The sequence below is a fragment of the Phalaenopsis equestris genome, unplaced genomic scaffold, assembly GCF_001263595.1.
Source record: "Phalaenopsis equestris unplaced genomic scaffold, ASM126359v1 Scaffold000834, whole genome shotgun sequence".
Classification (NCBI taxonomy): domain Eukaryota; kingdom Viridiplantae; phylum Streptophyta; class Magnoliopsida; order Asparagales; family Orchidaceae; genus Phalaenopsis; species Phalaenopsis equestris.
Window position 1 is genome coordinate 512,894 of NW_018165274.1, and position 21,778 is coordinate 534,671.

Here is a 21,778-nt window from a genome sequence, read left to right on the forward strand (position 1 = left end):
TATATATATATATATATATATATTAAAAAAATAAAATGATGATTGGCTCCTTTGACGCCCAATTCTCATGTATTTACATATCTAATACCTAAATTTTGATTTTTCATTTGTCACCCAAATCTTTCATATCACTTCTAATATACTGCTATTTTCAATTTTAAAAAAGATATGTGTCTGACATTGCACAGCTCCTTAATTAGAAGTGTTTATACATCATAGCATGTAATATCTATAAATTTCTCATTTAGATATCATAGTATTAATATGAGTTTCATTAGGATTCTATTGAACTTCATGAAGTGACTTTCCGGTTGATTCCATGCCCTATGATATGTGGTGTGAGTTCACAACTCACTATCTTATAATTGTTAGTAAGCTTAAACAACCACACATGATATATTTTAAAGTTGTATGAAATATAATACAACGAAAAATAAATAAGTAAAATTAGGATTTAAGACATTTAAATTAAAGTGTAAAAAATAGACTATTGACTAAATGAGCTGAGAAAAATTATATTTGCAATCAATAGGCTGACATATTTACTAAATGACTTTGTAGCCCAATATTTAAAAATTTTAAAGACAAAATATGGAATGGTGGATCCTATTATCAAGTTTAAAAGAAAGTGTTGAATTTCTGCTATGCAACAATGTGTGCCATATAGTGGGGTTCTCTTAAGGCCCGTTTGGGGCAGCTTATTGGGCGCTGTGGCGGTTTGAAAATGCCGCAATGGCGTTTGGAAAACACGTTCGCAAGAGCGTTATTGTATCGTTGATAAGCGGCATTAGAGGAAATTTGCGAAATCGGAGAAGCCCCCCTCCCTTCGCGTCCTGCGTTTAGTTCGCGCGTTAGTGTGAAAAAGACCTCCCGTGCCCCTCTTGGGTTTCGTCGCCCTCGCCTTCAGCCTCTTCCTCATGGCCGTTGAGACAAAAATTCCACTCTCAGCTCTCCCTCGCCCTCACCCGGCAAATGAAAAACCCTAGTTTCCCGCCTGGTATGCACCATTGCTTTCGACCTTCTCTGATTTGTCAGATCTGGTTCGACCCTTCACTTGTGCCTCGTTGCATCTTCGTTTGGATGCATCATTGCTGGTTTCGGAGGTTATAGCTGCTTTTATGGAATTTTGGATGGGTGATTTTGCTAGATCTGAAATTTAGAGTCATTTTTTGTTTGAATGCTTTCGACACTTCTCTGATTTTGCTCAATCTGAAATTTGGATGCAGTTTTTGTTTCACTTGTGTTTTCGACCCTTCTCTGATTTTCCTAGCTCTGAAATTTGGATGCAGTTTTTTGTTCAGTTGTGCTTTCGACCCTTCTCTGATTTTACTATGTTTGAAATGTGAATGCAGTTTTTGTTCAGTTGTGCTTTCAACCCTTCTCTGATTTTGCTATATATGAAATTTGGATGTGATTTTTGCAAAATGATTGTGGCAAGCATTCGGGTATATTTCTCGTTGTAGTTTCTACAGAATTGGTGCAATTACCACTGTTTAGGAATTGTGCTTTCGGGTATACTTCATGATGCGGTTTCTATAGAATTGGTGCAGTTGCCATTGTGTTAGAATAATCCTATACATGGAAAGATGAGTTCTTGACCATTGGTGCAATTACGATGGTGCAATTACCATGGTGCAATTACAGTTCTTTACATCATATTATATATTTGTGTGCTTTGTATGCAAAGATGAAAGTTTAGGCATTAGATATTTCGGTACATAAGAATTTGGTTGCAACAAAATGATTCTGGCATTCGATACATTAGATCTATTTGTGTTCTTTCTATACATTAGGGATAATAACATATATCAATTCTGGTTTTATATGAAAGGCTTCCCACTTTTATAGTTGTCAAAATGCGGATACAAAATAATGGTTGTTTATAAATTCTCATCTTGTTTCTGTTGCTTATGCATTATATGAAAGGCTTTCATATGACACAGATATGGCTTCCCACTTTACTAACTGTTAATATGTGGATCAGAAGAATGCATCAGCTATTTTATGAAAGGTAAGACATTGGAACATTTCGTTTTGGTGTAACAAAAGGATGAAGCCTCTAATAGCTAATCTAATTTGTAGTTCTACTACTTTTATTAGCACCAATGTGAGAAAATGGAGGAAGAATTGCATGTTGTAGCGTTCTCCCTTGAATGAAATGCATAGGTATGTAACCTTACACAATTTCATAATAAATCATGTTTGATGCCTTACTGTGGATGTAGGTCTTTGACCGAATCACATAATTCTTTTGTGTCCTTATATGTTTTTCTTTCTTTTTTTTTTAGCAAATGGCAGCTGTGTGCTTGTGCAGTTATTTCTGACTACAATTTTGTTATTCATGTTGAGTTACAATATCAATTTTTTTATGTAAAATGCAATTCTTCATATAGTTCTACTATGGCTAGACAAATGAAGGTGGTCCCTCAGCGATGTGGGATAAAGAAGTTACAAGTATTTTCTGCAACATTTGCATCACCGAGATTGAGATCGGGAATAGGCCAACCACCTATTTCAACAAAGAAGGTTGGCAGAATATAGCTAAAAGGTTTAAAAAACTGACTGGAAGATATTATGACAGGCTGAAGTTTAAAAATAAATGGGATTCATTGAAAAAGTGAAAAAGTTGGAAGGAGCTAAAACGTGGTACTACGGGGTTGGGCTGGGATCCCATCAAACAGACAATTGATGCTCCAGATGAATGGTGGGCCGAGAAACTAGAGGTAAAATTGTCATTATTTTTTTTAATTACAAATATTTTCAATTTAAACAATTATCCCCCTAAACTCACTCATTATTGTAATGTTATAGGCAATGCCGACAGCAAACAGCGAAAAAATACAAGCAAAAAAATATAAGCAGAGCGGAATTGAGCCGGATCTTGAAGATAAACTTGGCATAATGTTCAAGGGGGTGGTGGCAACGGGAAAGCATGCACTCAGCCCTAGTGAGACGGGGTTTGTAGGAATTCCCAATGATTTTTCACCAGAGCCAGTGGCAGTTGAAGACGAAATACACAATGTTAACCAGAGGGAGATGGGGGAGTCAAGCTCACAGATGAAGAGGCTCGGGCTAGGAAGAAGAAAGAAAGAAAATGATAATTTTGTGAAAACTTCATTTGACAGACTCATAGATGCTTTTGGAGCTCCACCGCCTGCTCCAATTCCTGACAACACTATCTTTGATTGTCTTAGAACTTTGTCTATCATCCCTGAAGTAGTAGTGGATAAGCGCTTTCATGCAATATGTATGAAAAAACTTGAGGATCCAACACGTAGGCATATATTTATGGCGATGGAACCAGAGTTGCGAGTCGAATATTTACGTGTTATTGTTGATGATTGAGTTTTTATATGTTTTAAAGAAATGTATTATGTACTCTTCGAAGTTATGTACTCAGTTGTTATTTTTTTTTGTTAAATGTACTTTTTTTACTTAATTCCTGAATGCATATTAGTAGAGCTCTAAATTTTTTTTATTCTAACTAGCTGGGTGTTGTCATTATTTATTTTTCGCTCGATCTATTGATTAATAATTGATGAACTAACAGAGATCTTTCTTTCTTTATGATGGATTCACAACATGAACGTCGTAAGAGAATGGCATGGGTTGCAGCTATTGCCATATTATTATTGAAGTATTACCGGTCAAGCAGTGTTCGTATACCCTGAATGACCTCCAGCTTTGTTGGGGATAAATTGGTATGTGAGATGTTTTCTGGACATCCAATTAGGTTCAGTAACATATTTCGAATGACTGTACCGATATTTATGGATCTCCTGCATGAGTTATCCCTTAATCACAGATTCCAAGGTTCTTCGAGAACGCTAAGAAGGGAGGTATTGGCTATAACGCTATATATTATGTCACAGAACAAATCAATTAGGCGTGTTATGGACAGATTTCAGCTTCATCGAAGACAATAAGTCGTTATTTCTCCAAAGGCATACAGGCAGTTGTTAGCTTAGCCGCTAAAATCATCAGACCGGAGGATCCAACATTTGTTAATACTCTAGGAGAAATCACAAACGATCCCCATTAAATGTCGTACTGCAAGGTAACTATTGTTTTCTTTACATACATATCAAAATATATTTTTTTTCTAACCGTTGTTAGCTTAGCCGCTAAAATCATCAGACCGGAGAATCCAACATTTGTTAATACTCTAGAAGAAATCACAAACGATCCCCATTACATGTCGTACTGCAAGGTAACTATTGTTTTCTTTACGTACATATCAAAATATATTTTTTTTCTAACTCTGTAAAACAGAACTGCATAGTTGCAATTGACGGTACTCACATTGATGCCCGAATACCCAGACATGACAAGGTGGCTTACATTGGTCAAAGTGATTCAACCACTCAAAACGTCATGACGGTATGTGACTTCAACATGTGTTTCACATATGTTATGGTGGGTTGGAAAGGAAGTGCACATGACAGTCGAATTTTCTCCTATATTACTAGGAATAGATCGCAAGATTTTTCTCATCCGCCTTCAGGTATGTTTTGATTTATAAAATCATTAGGTATAGGTATTAATTGGAAATAAAAATGACTTTCATAACAGAAAAATACTATTTGGTTGATGTTGGATACCCTATGCAGATGGGTTATCTGAAGTCATATCCTGACACTAGGTACCATATTCCTGATTTTAAGTGTGCAAGTGGCACTATTCATGGTAGGAAAGAAATATTTAACAAATGTCACTCTTCTTTACGTGGGGTAATTGAAAGAACGTTTGGGTTTTGAAAGAAAAAATTGGTCATCCTACGTGATATGTAGTCATATCCATTTCAATGGCACTTCATAAATTCATCCGACGACATCCTTCACATTCTGATACGGACTTTAGCATGGCTGATAACGATGTGCTGAATGTCTATGAGGAACCGTCAGAAATTATGATCGGGTCTTCAGTTCCTGAGGAAGAGAATGACTTTAATGAATTTGATATTCACGAGGCGGAGGGTGTGGCTGAGATAGCTGCTCTGAATGAGTCTATAACAGATACTATCTATGGCAGCTAATCCAGTAAGTCTTTCTTTTCTTCGTACATTACAAATTTATTATGATTTGTTTTTTTTTTTGGATAAGATCTGACATAAAGTTTTTTTGTTTTTTTTTGTTCGCAATTATAGCAACATGACGTCTAGGATTTCGGTGACACGCAGAGATGTTTTTTGTTACTGTGGACTACCGGCTCCACTACTCACGTCGTGTTAGCTCATAGTTATGGGAGACAGTTTTACGGATGTCGCAAGGGTGTGTCAGCTCGTTGCGGTTTCTTCTGATGGGTTGACAATCTCACATGTTACACTGTCATCAGTGATGGAAATCAGGTGTTTTCCCAGGTTGATAGTGCAGCTGAAGACAGACGTAGTCAGAGTTTGAAATTAAATATTTTAATATTTCTCATTGTAGTTGTACTTGTCTTTATCCTGTTTTTATTTTCCTAGTGCTCATAAGAGTGTGTGAACTGTATGTCATCTTTTAAAACTGATCTATGATGATTTTATGCTTCTGCACTTTCTGCTTCCGTAAAACCAATAAGTTATTCTGAATAAGTTGCACCAAATAGTTTTAACAGACAGGAGCAAGAATGTCATTTATACAGCCATAACTACCAATAAGCTATTTTGAATAGTCTGCCCCAAACAGCAAGCCAGTTTATTCTGATAATCTGCAGATTATCAGATTATCAAAATAATCTGTTCATCAGCAGATTATAAATAATCAGCAGTAGTCCCTTAGGGCCCGTTTGGGGCAGTTTATTTACCTGCGGCGACGTTTTGGAAACGTTGTCGCAGTGCTTGAATAATGTGTTGGTTGAGTGTATTTCTGTCGCACCCTAACGTCGATCTCGTATTCCTTAAGGGTTAGCGAAGCGGAAGGCAGTCTGCGTCCCGCGTATGATTATCGTGTTAGGGTAATATTTTCCTCCTATGCCCCTCGCTCGCTCTCCCCTTCTACTCTCGCCCTCCCGTTCTTCCTTCCTCCTTCTGCAACTTCTCTCTGGGAGATCGACATCGAGATAACGAAAATCTTCACTCTAAGGTCTCCTTGATCTTCCTTCAACTCCTCGCCTCAAATGAGGTATCTTTCACATTTTTTGCATTTCTCTGAGAAGAGATCTCTGAGAAGAGATATATGATTTCTCTGAGAAGAGATATATGGTATTCATTAGATTTTTACGATAGAGAGAAATTTTTGCATTTCTCAGAGAAAAGATATATGGTATTCATTAGATTTCAACAGATTGCAAATAGAGAAATTTTTTCTTACTCATTCTCGCCTCCCTTCGCATCACTGTTTCCTTCTTCCCCTCTCTGAAATTCTCAAATTTTTACAAATAGAGAAAAATGAGACGTTATCCTGCTACAGAGTTCTGGTTTCCATATAAATTCATGTATTTCTCTCGTTGAGATTATGTTATTAGAGCTCGATTTGAAATTGCTGAGAAATGGGATTCGTTTGTCTGTTGTTCTGTAGAATTTACAAATTTTTTTGATTTGCTACACTTGAGTTTGCAATAATTTTTAGGAATGTCTTTTCGATAGTCTACTGTTTTGTAGAGGCGAAATTGGATTTTCAAATGTTTGTTGTAGTTCTTGTTTATGGTTTTGCAGCATAGTTGGATCCGTTAGTCTATTAATGTTTTCGAATTGCTGGAAAATTTTGCTTATGGAATTGCTAGGAAAGGTCATTGTTTCTGTTCCGAGATATTCCTAACGAAATTGTATTGATTGCAATGGTGGCTGAAAGATGTTTCATATGTTCGGTATTTGACTCCAAAAATTGTACAGTATTGATTGTAATGGTGGCTGAAAAAATTGCTGAGATGGTTGCTCTTAGGGAGTATATAGCAGATGCTATATATAAAAGCTAATCCAGCAATTCTTTCTTTTCTTCGTATATATGTAAATCAATCTTTATGTGAATTTTATGTTTTTTGGGAATAAGTTCTGACATTCATTTTTTTTTCAGTTATACAAACATGACTTCTATGAAATCAGTTACAGACAGAGGTATTTTCTGTTATTGTAGACTACCATCTCCGTTGCTCACGTCGCGTCAGCCTCATAGTTTTGGGAGGCAGTTATACTGTTGTGTCAAGGGTGTTTCAGCTCATTGTGGTTTCTTCCGGTGGGCTGACAGTCCCACATATTACACTGTCAACTATCATGGGAATATAATGTTTTCTCAGGTTGATAGTGCAGCTGAGGATGGGCGTAGTCAGAGTTTGAAATTAAATATTTTAATGTTTCCATTGTAGTTGCACTTGTCTTTGTCATTTTTTTTATTTCTTCTGGTACTCACGAGAGTGTGAGAACTGTATGTCATCTTTTGGAACTGATCTGTGATGATTGTATGCTTCTGTACTATATGTTTTTGTACTACCAATAAGCTATTCTAAATAAGCTGCCCCAAACAGTTTTACCAGACAGGGGTAGGAATGTCATTTAACCACCAATAAGTTAATCTGAATAAATTGTCCCAAACAGCAAGCTAGATTATTCTGATAATCTGCAGATTATCAGAATAATCTGCTTATCAGCAGATTATATATAATCAACAGTTGCGCCTGGGGCAGCTGTAGCTTATTGAATCATCTGCTCATAAACTGATTAAAAATAATCTACTGATAAGCTAAGTGCGATGGCTATTATAAATTTTTATTTTTTTGAAAAAGTCAGACTGTTGCCAATAAGCTCCCACCACACCTAGATAGGTACGGTGTGAAATCGTTATTTTCTGCGTTTTGAAAACGCATAAGCTGCCAAAACGCAGTTTATTCAAACAGACCAGGTGCGTTTTCAAAACGCCACCGCACCAAATAAGCTGCCCCAAACAGGCCCTTAGTCTCTAATCATAACAGACAACTTAAGGCAGTCAAGTTTTATGTTATAGGATCAATTTCTTTATGATTCTCAAATTGTGATACGTGTGTTTCTCTTTAGGTTCGTTACCTTCTTCTAATTTTTCCCCCATTTTTTTATTTATTTCAATTTTATAATGTCACTTGGGGATGTATAAATATCTCTCCACTTGTACAACAACATTGTGAGATATTTCTCCATTGTTTTATTTTTTACAAAAATGTTCTTCTTTATTGTTGTATTTTTAATGTGTCATTATATTAGCTATAAAATTATTACCCAATATGATTTAAGTTTTGTTGATTAAATAATAATTATATATACATAATATATTTATATATTATATACAAGATATCAACACTTTTATGCGGTGTTTGGCTCAATTGGGATTAGCATTAAATAGGATTTATCAAATCCGATAAATCCTTCTACGAAGCTTTCACGGAGATGAAGGTCATCTACGATGAAACAAATCCTTTAAATCTGACTCTTATTCAGATTTATTAAATCCGGATTTATATCTCCATTAGACGGAACACGGGAAAAACACGAAAAGAACGCGGGAAGAAAGCGGCGAAACACAAAAAAAATAGATTTAACGGAGCTTCGAATTCAATTTTGATTTGTTTGAGGTTTTACTTGATTTAAGTTAAATCTATACCTGAATCCTTTTATCAATATGCTACCAAACACCCTTTAGTGAAAGCATTGCTTCAATTTTCTCTTCTATGCATTGAAGCAAAAATAAAACCTTCTATATCGCATTGCACATAGAAAGTTAAAAATACTATGCCTAAACTCTATTTGCATCCAATGTTTGATGCCCATTTTCCCAACAATCTAATCTCCCTTTCTATAAGGAGAACTGGTGAATCAGACAACCAAACAAGCTCAGCCTCTAATGTTCCTCTACCAATGTCCAGTGCGAATCTTCTTAATTATCTGATCTCCCATTCTGATCTCCCATCCTATAAGAAAAACAATCAAGTCAAACCATTTGAAATCGCTCAACCTCCAACCTAATCAATCATCACCAAACACATGCTAATGAGAGATGACCAAATTGTAATCGAGCCAAGCCAACTAGTGAGCCGGCTCGGACTCGACAAGATAAGTGGCTCGTGAACTGAATTCATTGAGCTAACAAGCCAAGCTCAAGTCAGTCCTGACTCCATTTGTTAACTTATGAGCCAACTCATTTAAAAAATAATTAATATAAAATATACTCGAAATATATTAAAATTGAAGATTTTAACTTTAAATTCTTTAAAATGTTTAAAAAATACCTAAATAGTTGCTTTATCTCATTTTATTATAGCATTTGCTTCAATTAAAATTATTTTTTTCTCTTTTATAATGATCACGTTCAAACGAGTGCGACTCGAGCTCCACTCAACTCGTTTACACCACTATGTCCAACATTTTTCAATCATTAACAATTGATACGATGCTTTCGATTGTCTACTCTCCCATAATGAAAACAACAAAATCAAATCCACTAGCGTTGTCCAGCCTCTAATGTTCTTTGTCAACCATCGCCCAACACATACTTAAGAGCAAATATTTGTCATTTGCAGTCATCAACATCCCATTCAAGCATTTTTAGTCATCCATCCCCTTTCCTTGAAAAATTGCACTGCCCAATATTCCTCATCAACCATCGCCAAATAACATATCAAATAGCAATGATTTGTCATCTATCAACAACCAACATTCGACATACATATTCCTAGTCACATGGTCTCCCATCCTGTAACGAGAGCAACCAACCCTACCCGAATATAGGAAATTATAAATTCTTACATGCATGATTCTTTTCATGTTACACGCTATCTTACCCACCAAGGTTTTTAGCCCACGTGGCATACTCTAAGAACATTAAAAAAATGCTAGTTATAATAAATTAAGGTACACCGCATAAACAGGTTCAGCATTAACTTGGAAATTAAATCATCAAAATGGCAAACAACATGGAGCACAAGTTTCCTTCATTCTTTTAAATCTAGTATTCAAACATCTTCATCAATTTAGAACTCAAGTTACTCAAAGAAATTGTGTTCAACTCCATATTTTTCAAAAGGGCTTGACCACTTTCATTGATTTCAAGAAAAAAAATAAGTATGTCAATTGAAAGAAAAGCCTAATGTCAAAAAATTACATTTATTAAAGAAACTTCTACGCTAAAAAAATGGCTTTATTACATATATAATATCTACTTAATTCAATAAAGTTCATCAAAGGTAATTCTACAAAGCCTTCTCTAGAACAGTCATTCCTTGTTTGCTCACTTTACCATTAAATATGAGCAGTTGCATCTCGAGTGCAGTCCAATTTCATAGTTTAAATTTCACAAGGTTGGTTTTCATTAAAAAATCCCCACAATGGTTAAATACTGCTGCTATCAATGTAAGTCCACCATCAGAAAAGCAATACTGCCTAAAATCAATGTTTATTGGAAAGCTTAATGCATCCATAGTTTCTCTACAAGGACTAAGTGGGACATCTACAAAGATTAAGGTGGAAGCTGCCGTAACAGTGTAAAACATAAAAGAATCTGCAATGGTGGTACGTGAGCTGTTTGATCCCCGGAGCCAAAAAAAATTAGAATAAAATAATATGACATATCCAACAAACCTCAGAGCACGACCACACGGCCATCCCGCTGGCTTGCCTCCAGAGCAGCTTCGTAGAAAACTTGTACTACACAACAACGCATTCTCATCAGAATCATAAACCCAATACAGCTACAAGAAACAATACAAGGTACTAAAAGCAAGTACAGATTCCATCAATGGCTACAATTCACGGCCGCGCCAAACCAATCTGAGAAATCTAAGCAAAACAAACTACTAAAATAAATTTAAATCCATTTCGTCCCGCGCCAAACCAATTTGAGAAAGTGGCAGAAGTTTACTTCAAACATAACCCCAAAAAGAGATGAAAAACAAGGCAAATATAGCAAAAAAACAGAAAATCAAAGCCATGCAAGTAATGCGCCGTGCACGTAGCTCGAATAAAAGAAAGAGGAGGTTATCAGACCTGAAAGAGAGGTGCGAAGCACAAATGTGATCATCAGAGAAGTTAGTAGATCGGCGGCCATGAACGGCGGCTGGGATTGGCGGAGAAACCGCGATGGATCTCATCGTGAAAGAGAGAGCTTGATGGATCACCTCCGGCCTCAGAAATGGGAGAGGAGAGCGAAAACCCTCACAGAAAAAAAGAACGACTTTTGGGAGAAAAAAGTGATTTTGATTTGCAATTTATGAGATGAATCGATTGAATCACAGTAATTGTAGGAAGATTTGCATACCTCACCGCTCACTTATTATGTCTTAACATATCTAACACAACAATTTAAATATTTACATGGATGTCATTTACTCCATATATGAAAAACTGTGTTCCACTTTTTTAAATCAACTGCGACAGGTTTGGTGTGATGCAAAACTGTGGGCGGTATGAATCTAAAAAGTATAATTTATGTACTAGATATGTAAATATATAAGAATTGGGTGGGCTATGCCCACTCTGTGAGAAAGTGGTACTCGAATTGTTAAGCACGTTAGAGTGGTTAGAGGTTGTTGGAGGGAAGGTTGTAAACGAGTCGAGCTTGAGCGAGCTCAGGCTTGATTCGTGTTCGGCTCATTCGAAATTGTTCGTGTTCGAAATCGGCTCGTGTTTGAAAACGGCTCGTGATCAGTGTGTTTGTGTTCGCTCGATTTAAATATTTGTGTTCGTGTTCAGCTCGAAATTTACTAGTTAAAATTAAAGTGAAAATATATATATATATAGTGCTGAATTCGAACCTGAACCAAATGTATGCAAAACAATGCACATAATCGCACTACCACAAGATCAGTTACTATTTAAACTTATATATAAATATATATAATATATTATTATAGAAATAATATGTGTAATATATTTTTATATAAATAATATTATATATATATTACAGAGCCTAAGAAAATATTTTATGTGTTATTTATTCTTACCGCCGTGTTATAGGAATATTTCATCGTGTTATTCTGAATAATACATCAATAATACATGAACAACACATCAATAACACATTAAATAACACATGAATAACGCAGAAAATATTCAGAATAATGTGAGTAAATATTCTTATAACACGGAATATTCATAAACTCTAAATAACACATTAAATAACTATAAGTTATTAATAAATATAAATTATGACATCTAAATAAATTATATTTGTTCTATAACACACTAATAACAAACTAATAAAGCCAAATAACACATAATAACACAAATATATACTTCATAGCCCGTGGTATAACACGTGAGGAATATTCCATGTATGTTATACTGCAGATCAAAACGCTACCCCACGTGTTATACAGTCGTCCTATAACACTCCTCTATCCCGTAGTATAACACGCATGGAATATTCCTTACGTGTTATACTGCGGGCTAGGGAGTGTATAATTATATTATTATGTGTGTTATTATGTGTTATTGAGTAGGGGAATATTCTTATACCCTCAATAGTACATCAATAACACATGAATAACAAAAAATATTTAGAATAACACGGAGGAATATTTTTATGCGATGAAATATTTTTATAACGCATCGGTAGAGCCGGTTCGCGCGTTTTCATTATTTTTTCATTTTTTATGTAGGTAGGCCGGTCTTTCATGTGACAGCGCGAGATTGGACTCCACGAACAACTCTGCATGTAATAAGTATGTAATAAGTCTGTATGTAAAATATGAAATTCGGGAGTTAGGCATGCTAATACGTATACAAGAATTGCACAATATGTATGTAATTCTTCCTTTCTATGGCATTGAAAGTAAATATTTATTTCTACATTATTTTAACATCAAAAAAATCCAAAAATTTTAAAATTTATTCTGATTAATTTGATATGGATATATAGTTCAATTTTTTGGTCCAAATAATATGATTTCGGAGACATATACCAATTTATATCGTTATTATGTGAAATAATGAATGACACAATGGTTGTTACGTGCATATCAGGAATCATATTTTATAATTTATCACTCCATTATTTTCCAAGAAGTTGATATGATTATTATATTATGTCAATTATATAGGAAGAAAATGCACGATTAATAAAATAAAATATAGAGTCAATTACATATATACCCCACAATTCCTATGAATTTAAATGCCTTAACATCTAATTTTTTTTTTAACATTTATACCACCCAAATATTTCAGACCGCATCCAAAATACCATCATCTTAACATATAAAAAGTGAAATACATATTTTCTTACGTAAGTAATAAGGTATGTATGTAAAAATGAAGTTTATATATATATATATATATATATATATATTAGTTTATATAACTATTACAAAATAAAAAATTTAAAGCGGTTTATATCTTATTCGGATACAATGTATAATAAAGGGTCATCAAAATACCATGTTCATTAATTTTATTTTCACTTTTTTTGTCACTTTCTTATTAACAAATTATAATCTAGTGCAAACATAAAAGCTATACTATATATTGTGGTGGTGTCGGTCTTGTGATAATGGTCTAAACTGGTCTGGTGGTGGTTGAGTCAGAGGAAGGTGGTCCAGCATCATGGTGGTCGGGAAATACTTATCTAATAATGACAATGGTGCATTACAACAACGGTGACAACTGAATGATGATTATTTGGCAATGATGGTGGTGGCCCATTGAAAGTGGTGTTGGCTCGACTTCAACCTTGTTATGGTGATCCGACAATGGGGGCAACACCAACCCAATGATAGATGTTCTATACAACGATTATTGGGAGATAATGAATCAAAGACGATAATGATGTACTGCAACAATTGTGACGGTCGAACGATGGTGATTCGGGACATCGGCAGTCGGTAGATGGTGATCTGATGGTGGTGGCGGTGGTCAGGCGATGACAGCGTAACAGTAATGGCAATTAAATGTTGATCAAATGATGATGGTCCTGTGATGATATCAGCTCGAAGATAGTGGTCTCACATGGTAGCGGTGGTCCTACATGATGGCAGTGGCTTGGTGGTTGCAGCCCAGTAAGGTAGATTGGTTGGGTGATGGTGGTCTTACAACAAAGGCATGACATTGATTTGGAGACGGCGGCCCTGTGGGGACGGTAGTTCGGTGAAGATGGTTTGGCACTAAGATGATTGCACGACAGTTGTGGCTTGATGTTGATGATTCGACATAATGGCGGGGGCTTGACATGGACTGCTTGACACAACGACAGTAAGTTGCCACCTGCGACAATGATCCAACAGTGCTGGAGCTCCAAAATCCTCAAGAGTTTGGAACTCCCTTCAGTTTTCTCATCACAATTGAGCCCTCCTTCATGAAGAGAGTGGGGGTTTATTTATAAATTATGGGAGTGACATTCTCCATAAATACTTGATGAATCCAAAGACGACCCAAAGTGATTCTCTTAATCGGTTGTAGTTCTATATGTATTTGGATGATTTAATGCAACCAAAATTAAGCAATCTTAGACTCGTAAGATTCATTTTGTTAATATGCTAAATTTGACTATAAGTTTGTCAAATTTAAAAATCATTTGATCTCTCAAATTATATTTTAAATCTTTTCTTTATGCTTTAAATGCATGTTATGAGCTCACCTGGACTCAGTTCAGATCATTTCTTATATCATTTAATTTGTCTCATTGGGGCACTTCATTTGATCATAAATTTGAGTCTAAAAAAATTTTAAATTGAATTTTAAAGCTTATGATCCCAATATGCATTAAGATTAGTGCACGATCAAGATGATTTTTACATAAGTATAAATAAGAGAATTGTATATTTATAATTCCACCCTATTAAATCACTAAAAATTTGCAATGTACAATAAGCAGAGCTAATAACCATAGCAATATTTATAATAATGAGTTATATTGCTTATATATTTCAAAATTAAAAAATAAATATTTTTAAATTGATATTTAAAAATATATATTGCTTATATATTTCAAAATTAAAAAATAAATATTGTTGTAATTTGTTTGCTATTCCTTCAGAGAGCCAATATTAAATATCATGCGCACATAAAATTTTCAATCATTGTAAGAATAAAAGTAACAACAACAACAACAACTACTACTACTACTACAATAATAATAACAACAAAATAATTTAAAAGCTCCTCTTACATAACATTGAAATAATAAGAGTGTCAAATAATTATTCATAAATAGCATAAATTTGTAGAAAAGTGCATTTATATATATATATATATATATATATATATATATATTATAATGTACAAGCTATACAATAGTTCTTCATAATAATAAGGTTGTTATATTAAAACTAAAAAAATAAACTTTTTTATCATAAGAAAAGACTCTAAATCATTATTTTCTTATAAAATAGAAATTAATATTTTTAATGTTTATATAAAAATATATTGTTTTTTTTTTTTACTTGCATGAGCCAAATTTATGATTGATGGATATGTGATGAGACCAAAAGCTAGCAATTGCCAAGCATTATTTTCTTTTCTATAAATTCTTTCTCAATCAAACAAATATAGTGAAGTCATTTTAAATTAATCATGAAGTTATTTATTTTTTTTTAATTGCTGAGTGTTGATAAAAAAATCAATAAAAATAAAATGGATAGACAGCATAGTAGATTCAAATATTAATTGTATCTATTGATTTCAAACAACGACCAATTCTTGTTGTTAAAACCACTTCTAACATGATATCTAAAAACACCCGATTATTGAATATTCTCGTGTTTCTAACATAAACGAGTTCTCGTACAATACTTCTAATTAATGCAGAAAAACATTGTGGACCATGCAAGTGCCGAAATTTTTTATATCGGAAATAACATATGAATTGGAAATAATATATTTTCTCAAAAGATAAACAATATTATTTGATAATAAATCTAATCATAAAATAAAGATTTCAAGACTCAGGTCTAGGTTGCCATGGTTTTTTTGTCTAAACAAATTGAGAATGATAGTTTTTATTTTAATTTGAAATGCAAGTTAAATTTTATAGTTGATTACATCTTAAGGTATATCATTTGTTAAGAAAAGTCACAATTATAAATATTCTTCTGTGTTCCTAATTCAACATAAATGAGGACCTAAGAAGTATTGAAGTCAAATGAGATAGATTCAAGTAGTACTCAAACAAACATGGCCTACAATGGGGTAAATCAACGGGAAAATTATGTGAAATGAAAATTAGTTTACATCTTAAACAATAAAAAAAAGATTCCTTAAGCTACAAGAAGTGACCTAATATTAAATGAACTCTCTCTTAGATGCCTAATTATAAGAAATGGGTATTGCGAAACATAATGATAGGACATGTTCACTAGATCAAAAAAGTCCTTTAACCCTAACTAAATAGATTTTTGTGAGTGTTGAAGCCAAGTCCCAATGCAATGCAAGATAAACTTAATGATGGGGAGAAAAAAAGTTTGAGGTCAAACCAAATTGCCCACAAGTGTTGGCTATTTAATATAAGAATGGGACATGATTCTAAATTTACATGCTAACATAACTCGAATCTTTGAAATAAGAATATATGTTGACTAGCATTTGTCATTAGGTCCAAAGTTTATAACATCTAGTACATAGCCAAATGTCATGATAGGTAATATAGTCAAATGTCACGATACTCTTTATTTGGACCAACTATTATTTCTTTCGATAAATATAATAAACTATGACAAAAAAAATTATATGTATATATCATGGCACCAGGGTTGAAGTGGAAGGATTTATTGCAAAGCTTGTTGGAATGAATATGACTACTTAGATTCTAGAATTTGGTGTTTTGGGTTTTTTAAATTATGACTCCTCTATATCATCCAACCAGGATTTTGATTCTTATTAGCTTGAACAAAATGTCCATTAAACACTTAATAACTATCCATCAAAATTATTTGAATTTATTGACCAAACAATTATATGCAATCCAATCTTATCAAATCCCTCCCCACATTTAAATTTGAAATGATTTTAATCCAAAAGAAGATGCACAAAAAAAATAATTCAAATTTAATACTCACATGGATATTTTGAACTGTCCTGACCAGCTTGAAGCTTTATAAAATCTTTACCAAGATAGTGGCACTTATTATAAGCATTTTTTATGTGCAAAATGATGAAAATATAAGGATTTTATTAAAATCACTAAGAAAAAACTAATCCTGCAAGACATGTAGAATCTTACTATGTACTCATCCCATCGTGTTATTTCTTGAAAACAAATGAATATACTGCTAACATTACAGTGTTTAATGACTGATAGCTTCAAATTATACTGCTTCTTTTTGTTTGCATCAACATGCTTCTCAGGCTGCATTCATTAACCTGTTTATAGAAGGAATGATATTTAAAAATATATTAAAAAAATAATAGTAATAAAAAGTTAGCCAATAGCATCGACAAGCCATTTGGTTTGTAAGAAGGAAGAAGAAATACCTGCAATGTATGAACCTCAGATAAGAGGCCTCCACACTCTTCAATTAGAGCTTTTTCTCTGCTGACTACCTTTGCCAACTCAGACATTCCTTTTGCTACTCCATCAGCCTATTTTAGAAAACAGACAAAATTATATAAAAATTTCTTTATATATCCTCAGTTATTCATCAATAATTAGCATTCATGTCATGTACTGGTCATTTAATTTGTCAACATCATATAATTTTTTTTGAAGAATGTTAGATATAAATTCATAGCCTCATTTAATTTTAATGAAAGGTAACTTTTTAAGATATAGTGCTCAAAATTTTGTTTTTAATGAAAGAATGATCATGTCATTTACATAATTTAGTTCTTTCTAGGTGAATCATTTGAGAATAAAGCAATATTTCTGTAAAGATTTCTCACTAAATTGACCAGACAAAAAAATTATTTTTGGATGCATAGAAACTCTCAAATTCTTGCTACTTGAACTCTACAAAATGTTAAATCAGAGCACAGATTAACAAATCCCCAAGCTGATTTACTACCATTCAGAGTACAAATAAATAAAATACAGATAATATTCAGAGTTGGAAAATTTGTAATCCAAGTTATGATCTCAACACAGAAGGAAATATGAGAGTTCGAATGATGAAATTCTAACCTTCGGCGAGAATCTCTCAATGGAGGGAAAGAAGGACGCAAACATGCAAGTTGCAGAGTGAATGGATTCCTTGAGCTCTCTAATATCTACCTGCAAAAACATATTATCTTTAGATTGCAATCATCATGAAGGGTGAACCACACAAACCAGGAGGAAGTGAGCCATCCTACCCTCACATCTTCACTTAATGGGAGTCTAATTGAAGCATTCTTCAATGCCATTATTGTTCCAGAAAGCGAATCAGAGTATTCTCCTTCAGCAAGGGCCCACTCTTCCAGATATGGCATCTGAAATTAGCACCAAAATAACAAATCAAAATAAAAGATTTAACAGGGATAAATGTAATAGGTACAAAAATCATCATCACTTCCATACATCTGAGTGCTTGTGTATAGTTTCAGTTAATTCAACAGTTCAACTAGAAAACTTTACAGTAAAAGAAATTGTTGTAGGCTTAACATAAGAAAAAAGAAATAATTTATATATGCAAACTATCAACTTTGAATAAGAACCCTTCTTGAATATATGTAAAGGCCCCTGGATAAAACTGGTAGGAATGCAACTATGGAGGTCGGATGCCTAGCTCAGTACCCTCTAAAAGTTTTAATAGTAAGACCTTCAAGATATGGAGCGATGAGACTATGAATGTTCCTAAATAAGATCTTACAGTCTTACTGTTGCAACTATGTCTCACACTTGAAAACTAAATTTCTCTATTATAAAAGACTTTTAAGGTATGAAGCAATAGGATTTTATATTGTTGCTCCTGCAACTGTGGCTCATACTTCAAACTTGAATTTCTCCATTGTATAAGACAATTAAGGTATGGAGAGATGGGTATTATGGTGTGTTGTTACTGTAGCTGTGGATCACACTTCAAACTTAAATTTCTCCACTATATGATGCAATCAACTAATTACTCGAGCTTTTGTTGGCGTGGAATTACTTAGTCACCTACGGAGGCCCGCTAGTCAACCCTAGTGAACCTGTTTATGAAAAGATCCTCCGACTCACCAAAGGAGTAAAATAGAGACATTTGGAAGAAAACTTACAATTATTAAAGCAGGTTTTCTCCATTTGGTGGTACATTTTTATGCCGACATCAATTGCAAAAATCAAGCTTGCAGAACAAGAGATATCTCTATAAAAGCTGCACCACCTCACTATCTAAAATTGGAAAATGTAATATCAATTTCATATTCATTTCTCAAAAAGTGACAAGGTAACTGTTGGCTGAGCTTTTTTTGACAACTCTCATAATAAAGACAAATATAGCCTATGAAAGCTTCAATTCCAGAAAATTTGGAATTACCAAAAGGTGACTAAGCACCCATTTGGAAATGTCTGAAACTAATATAAGGAGTTCTAAATTAATTTTAAGAACATATCAGGCTATGTTTGGAAGTGATTGATGCTATCTTCTTTATGTTATTCAGGTAATAAAATTAGTTTTTAAATGATTGGTAAAGACTAGACTACCCAGCTTTGAGAGAAAGCCCAGATTTATGTATTTTTAAAATAGTTTTATTTTACCAATGAGCTGAATGGGTTTTCAAGCCAAGCATTGTCCTATGCTAACTAGATAAGGGTTGATAATTTGTATATTGACTTTAACAATTTCATGCAAACAAAACAAAAATCTTTAAAAAAAAGTAAAAAAACAATTTAAACTGTTCCATAAACCAATCATACCTCCGCATCAACAATGTTGGACAATCTTCTCAATCTTAACAGCCTCTCAAGCTCCATTCTTTTCTCTCTAACTGAATCCCGCAACTCTTCTAAGTTTTTAGAAACTTCAAATAGTGATCTCTGGTGAAAAAAGACAAAAAACACAGCTCAATTATATCTACCAAAAGAGATATACAAACAAACAAAAAATCTACACACATACCACACATTTCCTATGTATGTACATATCTAACACCCAAAATTTGATATTGACATTTATAACATCTTAGTGTCTTAAAGCTACGCATGAAAATGTGTATTGCACTTTTGAAAAAGGCGGTTACGGTATAATTTTGATGTAATGTTAAGGATTTGAGTAGTACGCATGTAAATATGAAAGTATAAGTGCTATATATGTAAATAAATAAAAATTTTGTGTATGTAATAGCCCCCATTAGGAAGACCATTTCATTCTCTATAAAAGTATGTATCGAACCTCTGCAGTGCCGAACCTTGCTTTAACAGCTGCATTGGCTGCTGCATTCACAAACCTCCATTGTAGATATTGATTATGAAGAAGAGAAAGAACATGAACATCTTCCTTCCTGCTCAAACCCTTCTTACCCTTCTTCAGGTCTAACCCCTTTCTATTGCTTGGGGGTTGTGGAGGCAAAAAAACTCCTCCTAAACTACACATTTCTTGAACTGAACTCTTGTTGTTAACTGTCTTTGCAAGATTGAAAAGATTTGGCTGGCAAATTGAATTAAGTGAATGCCTGAGCATCAATTCCACTGCTTCAGCTGGTTTCCTTGAACTAGCTGGCAATAAATCACCCTCAGGCACAGATGACCGGAGTTCCGAAGCTTGCCGTGCCCTGCAACTACCCTGATTTCGAATCGGCGGGCTATCACATAACCCTCCCAGACTGCTAATACTGCAGCTCTGAGTCCCTGAATCAGCCAAAGAACAAGAATCCCTTGAAGAACTATCCATCAATCCGGAAAAAGGGTTTAAAGCCTTTGATTTGGGTCCATGGTTTGCAGTTTTCTTTGCTGTTCTGAACTGAGTTTGACTACAAATGACTTGTCTTGGAGTCCCTACCCTGGTAGGAGGCCTGCTCGTGTGGTGTTGGACAAAATGTGCCTGAGGGGTATCGCTGGCATTGTCAGAGAAAAGTCTTACCGCACGCCTCTTTTGGGTATTTGGGGCCTTCCCCTGCAGTCCTAGAGCAAGGGGAGTGATGAAGCTGTGCTGATTCTCATCTGCATAATGTGCGGAGGTCTCGAATTCTGAATCGGAGGCATCAGGGGAAGAAGGAACAGAGGGTATTCGGGGTATCTGATTATGAAATTGGTTTCTGAAGGATGATGGGGTGGAAGAAGGGTGAATGGGGGATGAGGGGGCTGAGCGTGGAGATGGTGGGATCATATAGCGAGAACTGACATCTCTTCCTCGGCGCCGGGTTCTTTTAACCGTAGCCATTGCAGGAGGTAGAGGCGCATCTAGTTTCTGTGCTTCCATGAGAGATGCGGGCATAAGAAAAGCTAGGGTTTTGGGATGCAAGAAGAGAGGAGTTTGGGGAATTCTCCCTCTTTCTTTCTCGCTTAGCCCTGCAAAGCTCTCGGATCTTTCAGAGCCGTTGGAGAGAAGCGAGAGAGAGAGAGAGAGAGTAGACAAAACGGCTAGGATTTCCGGGATGAGAGATGAATTTCTAAATTTGTAAATTTAAAACGAGCTTCATCTGCTAACGGTCGGAAAACAACGCCGGTGGTTTAGGCCTTAGGGAAGATTTACATATATACCCATATGTATTATCTAATATTAAATTTTAATTTTTACATAAATATGACTTTATTTATATATGGATAGATGTATTCCATTTTTTTAAAGTTAAAATCTTTATGTTTTTGATGGACATACAATAAAATTATGATAAAAATACACCCAGGTATATTTCTAATTAGAAAATTATGATTTCTATGTATTACCAGAAGTTTTTCCGTCACCCTAAATAAGTATGAAAGGGTTTATTTTATTGAAGAGACCAGTTTCCTTACTAATCAAGTCCCTAAAGTTAATTACATCTTACAAGAGCTATCATATAAAAAAAACCCTCTAT

The 21,778-nt window shown here is 34.3% G+C and overlaps 2 protein-coding genes across 2 annotated transcripts in view; both read right to left on the reverse strand.

Moving 5' to 3' along the window:
• The window catches only part of LOC110031494 (bifunctional aspartokinase/homoserine dehydrogenase 1, chloroplastic-like), a gene marked incomplete at its 3' end in the record, with an annotated part of 76,955 nt that extends 65,749 nt beyond the window's left edge, over positions 1-11,206 (reverse strand). Inside the window, 2 exon segments of the mRNA XM_020734715.1 lie at positions 10,520-10,585; positions 10,925-11,206. Of these exon segments, the coding sequence (XP_020590374.1) occupies positions 10,520-10,585; positions 10,925-11,028 (170 nt within the window).
• A 5,786-nt stretch (positions 11,207-16,992) lies between these two features.
• LOC110031505 (protein ENDOSPERM DEFECTIVE 1-like) lies at positions 16,993-21,371 on the reverse strand. The gene is made up of 6 exons (XM_020734728.1): positions 20,155-21,371; positions 19,680-19,799; positions 18,158-18,274; positions 17,988-18,077; positions 17,342-17,449; positions 16,993-17,230 (listed from the first exon to the last, which is right to left on the reverse strand). The coding sequence occupies exons 1-6, from the start codon at positions 21,193-21,195 to the stop codon at positions 17,171-17,173; spliced, it is 1,536 nt and encodes a 511-aa protein (XP_020590387.1). The 5' UTR covers positions 21,196-21,371; the 3' UTR covers positions 16,993-17,170.
• Between the last annotated feature and the right edge of the window lie 407 nt (positions 21,372-21,778).

Coding starts and splice junctions, on each gene's coding strand:
- LOC110031505 (XM_020734728.1), bottom strand. CDS start 21,195: ATGCCCGCATCTCTCATGGAAGCACAGAAACTAGATGCGCCTCTACCT. Junction 18,275..19,679: donor CCAACATTGTTGATGCGGAG/GTATGATTGGTT, acceptor TGCTAATTTCAG/ATGCCATATCTGGAAGAGTG. Junction 17,231..17,341: donor CTGAGGTTCATACATTGCAG/GTATTTCTTCTT, acceptor TTCTATAAACAG/GTTAATGAATGCAGCCTGAG.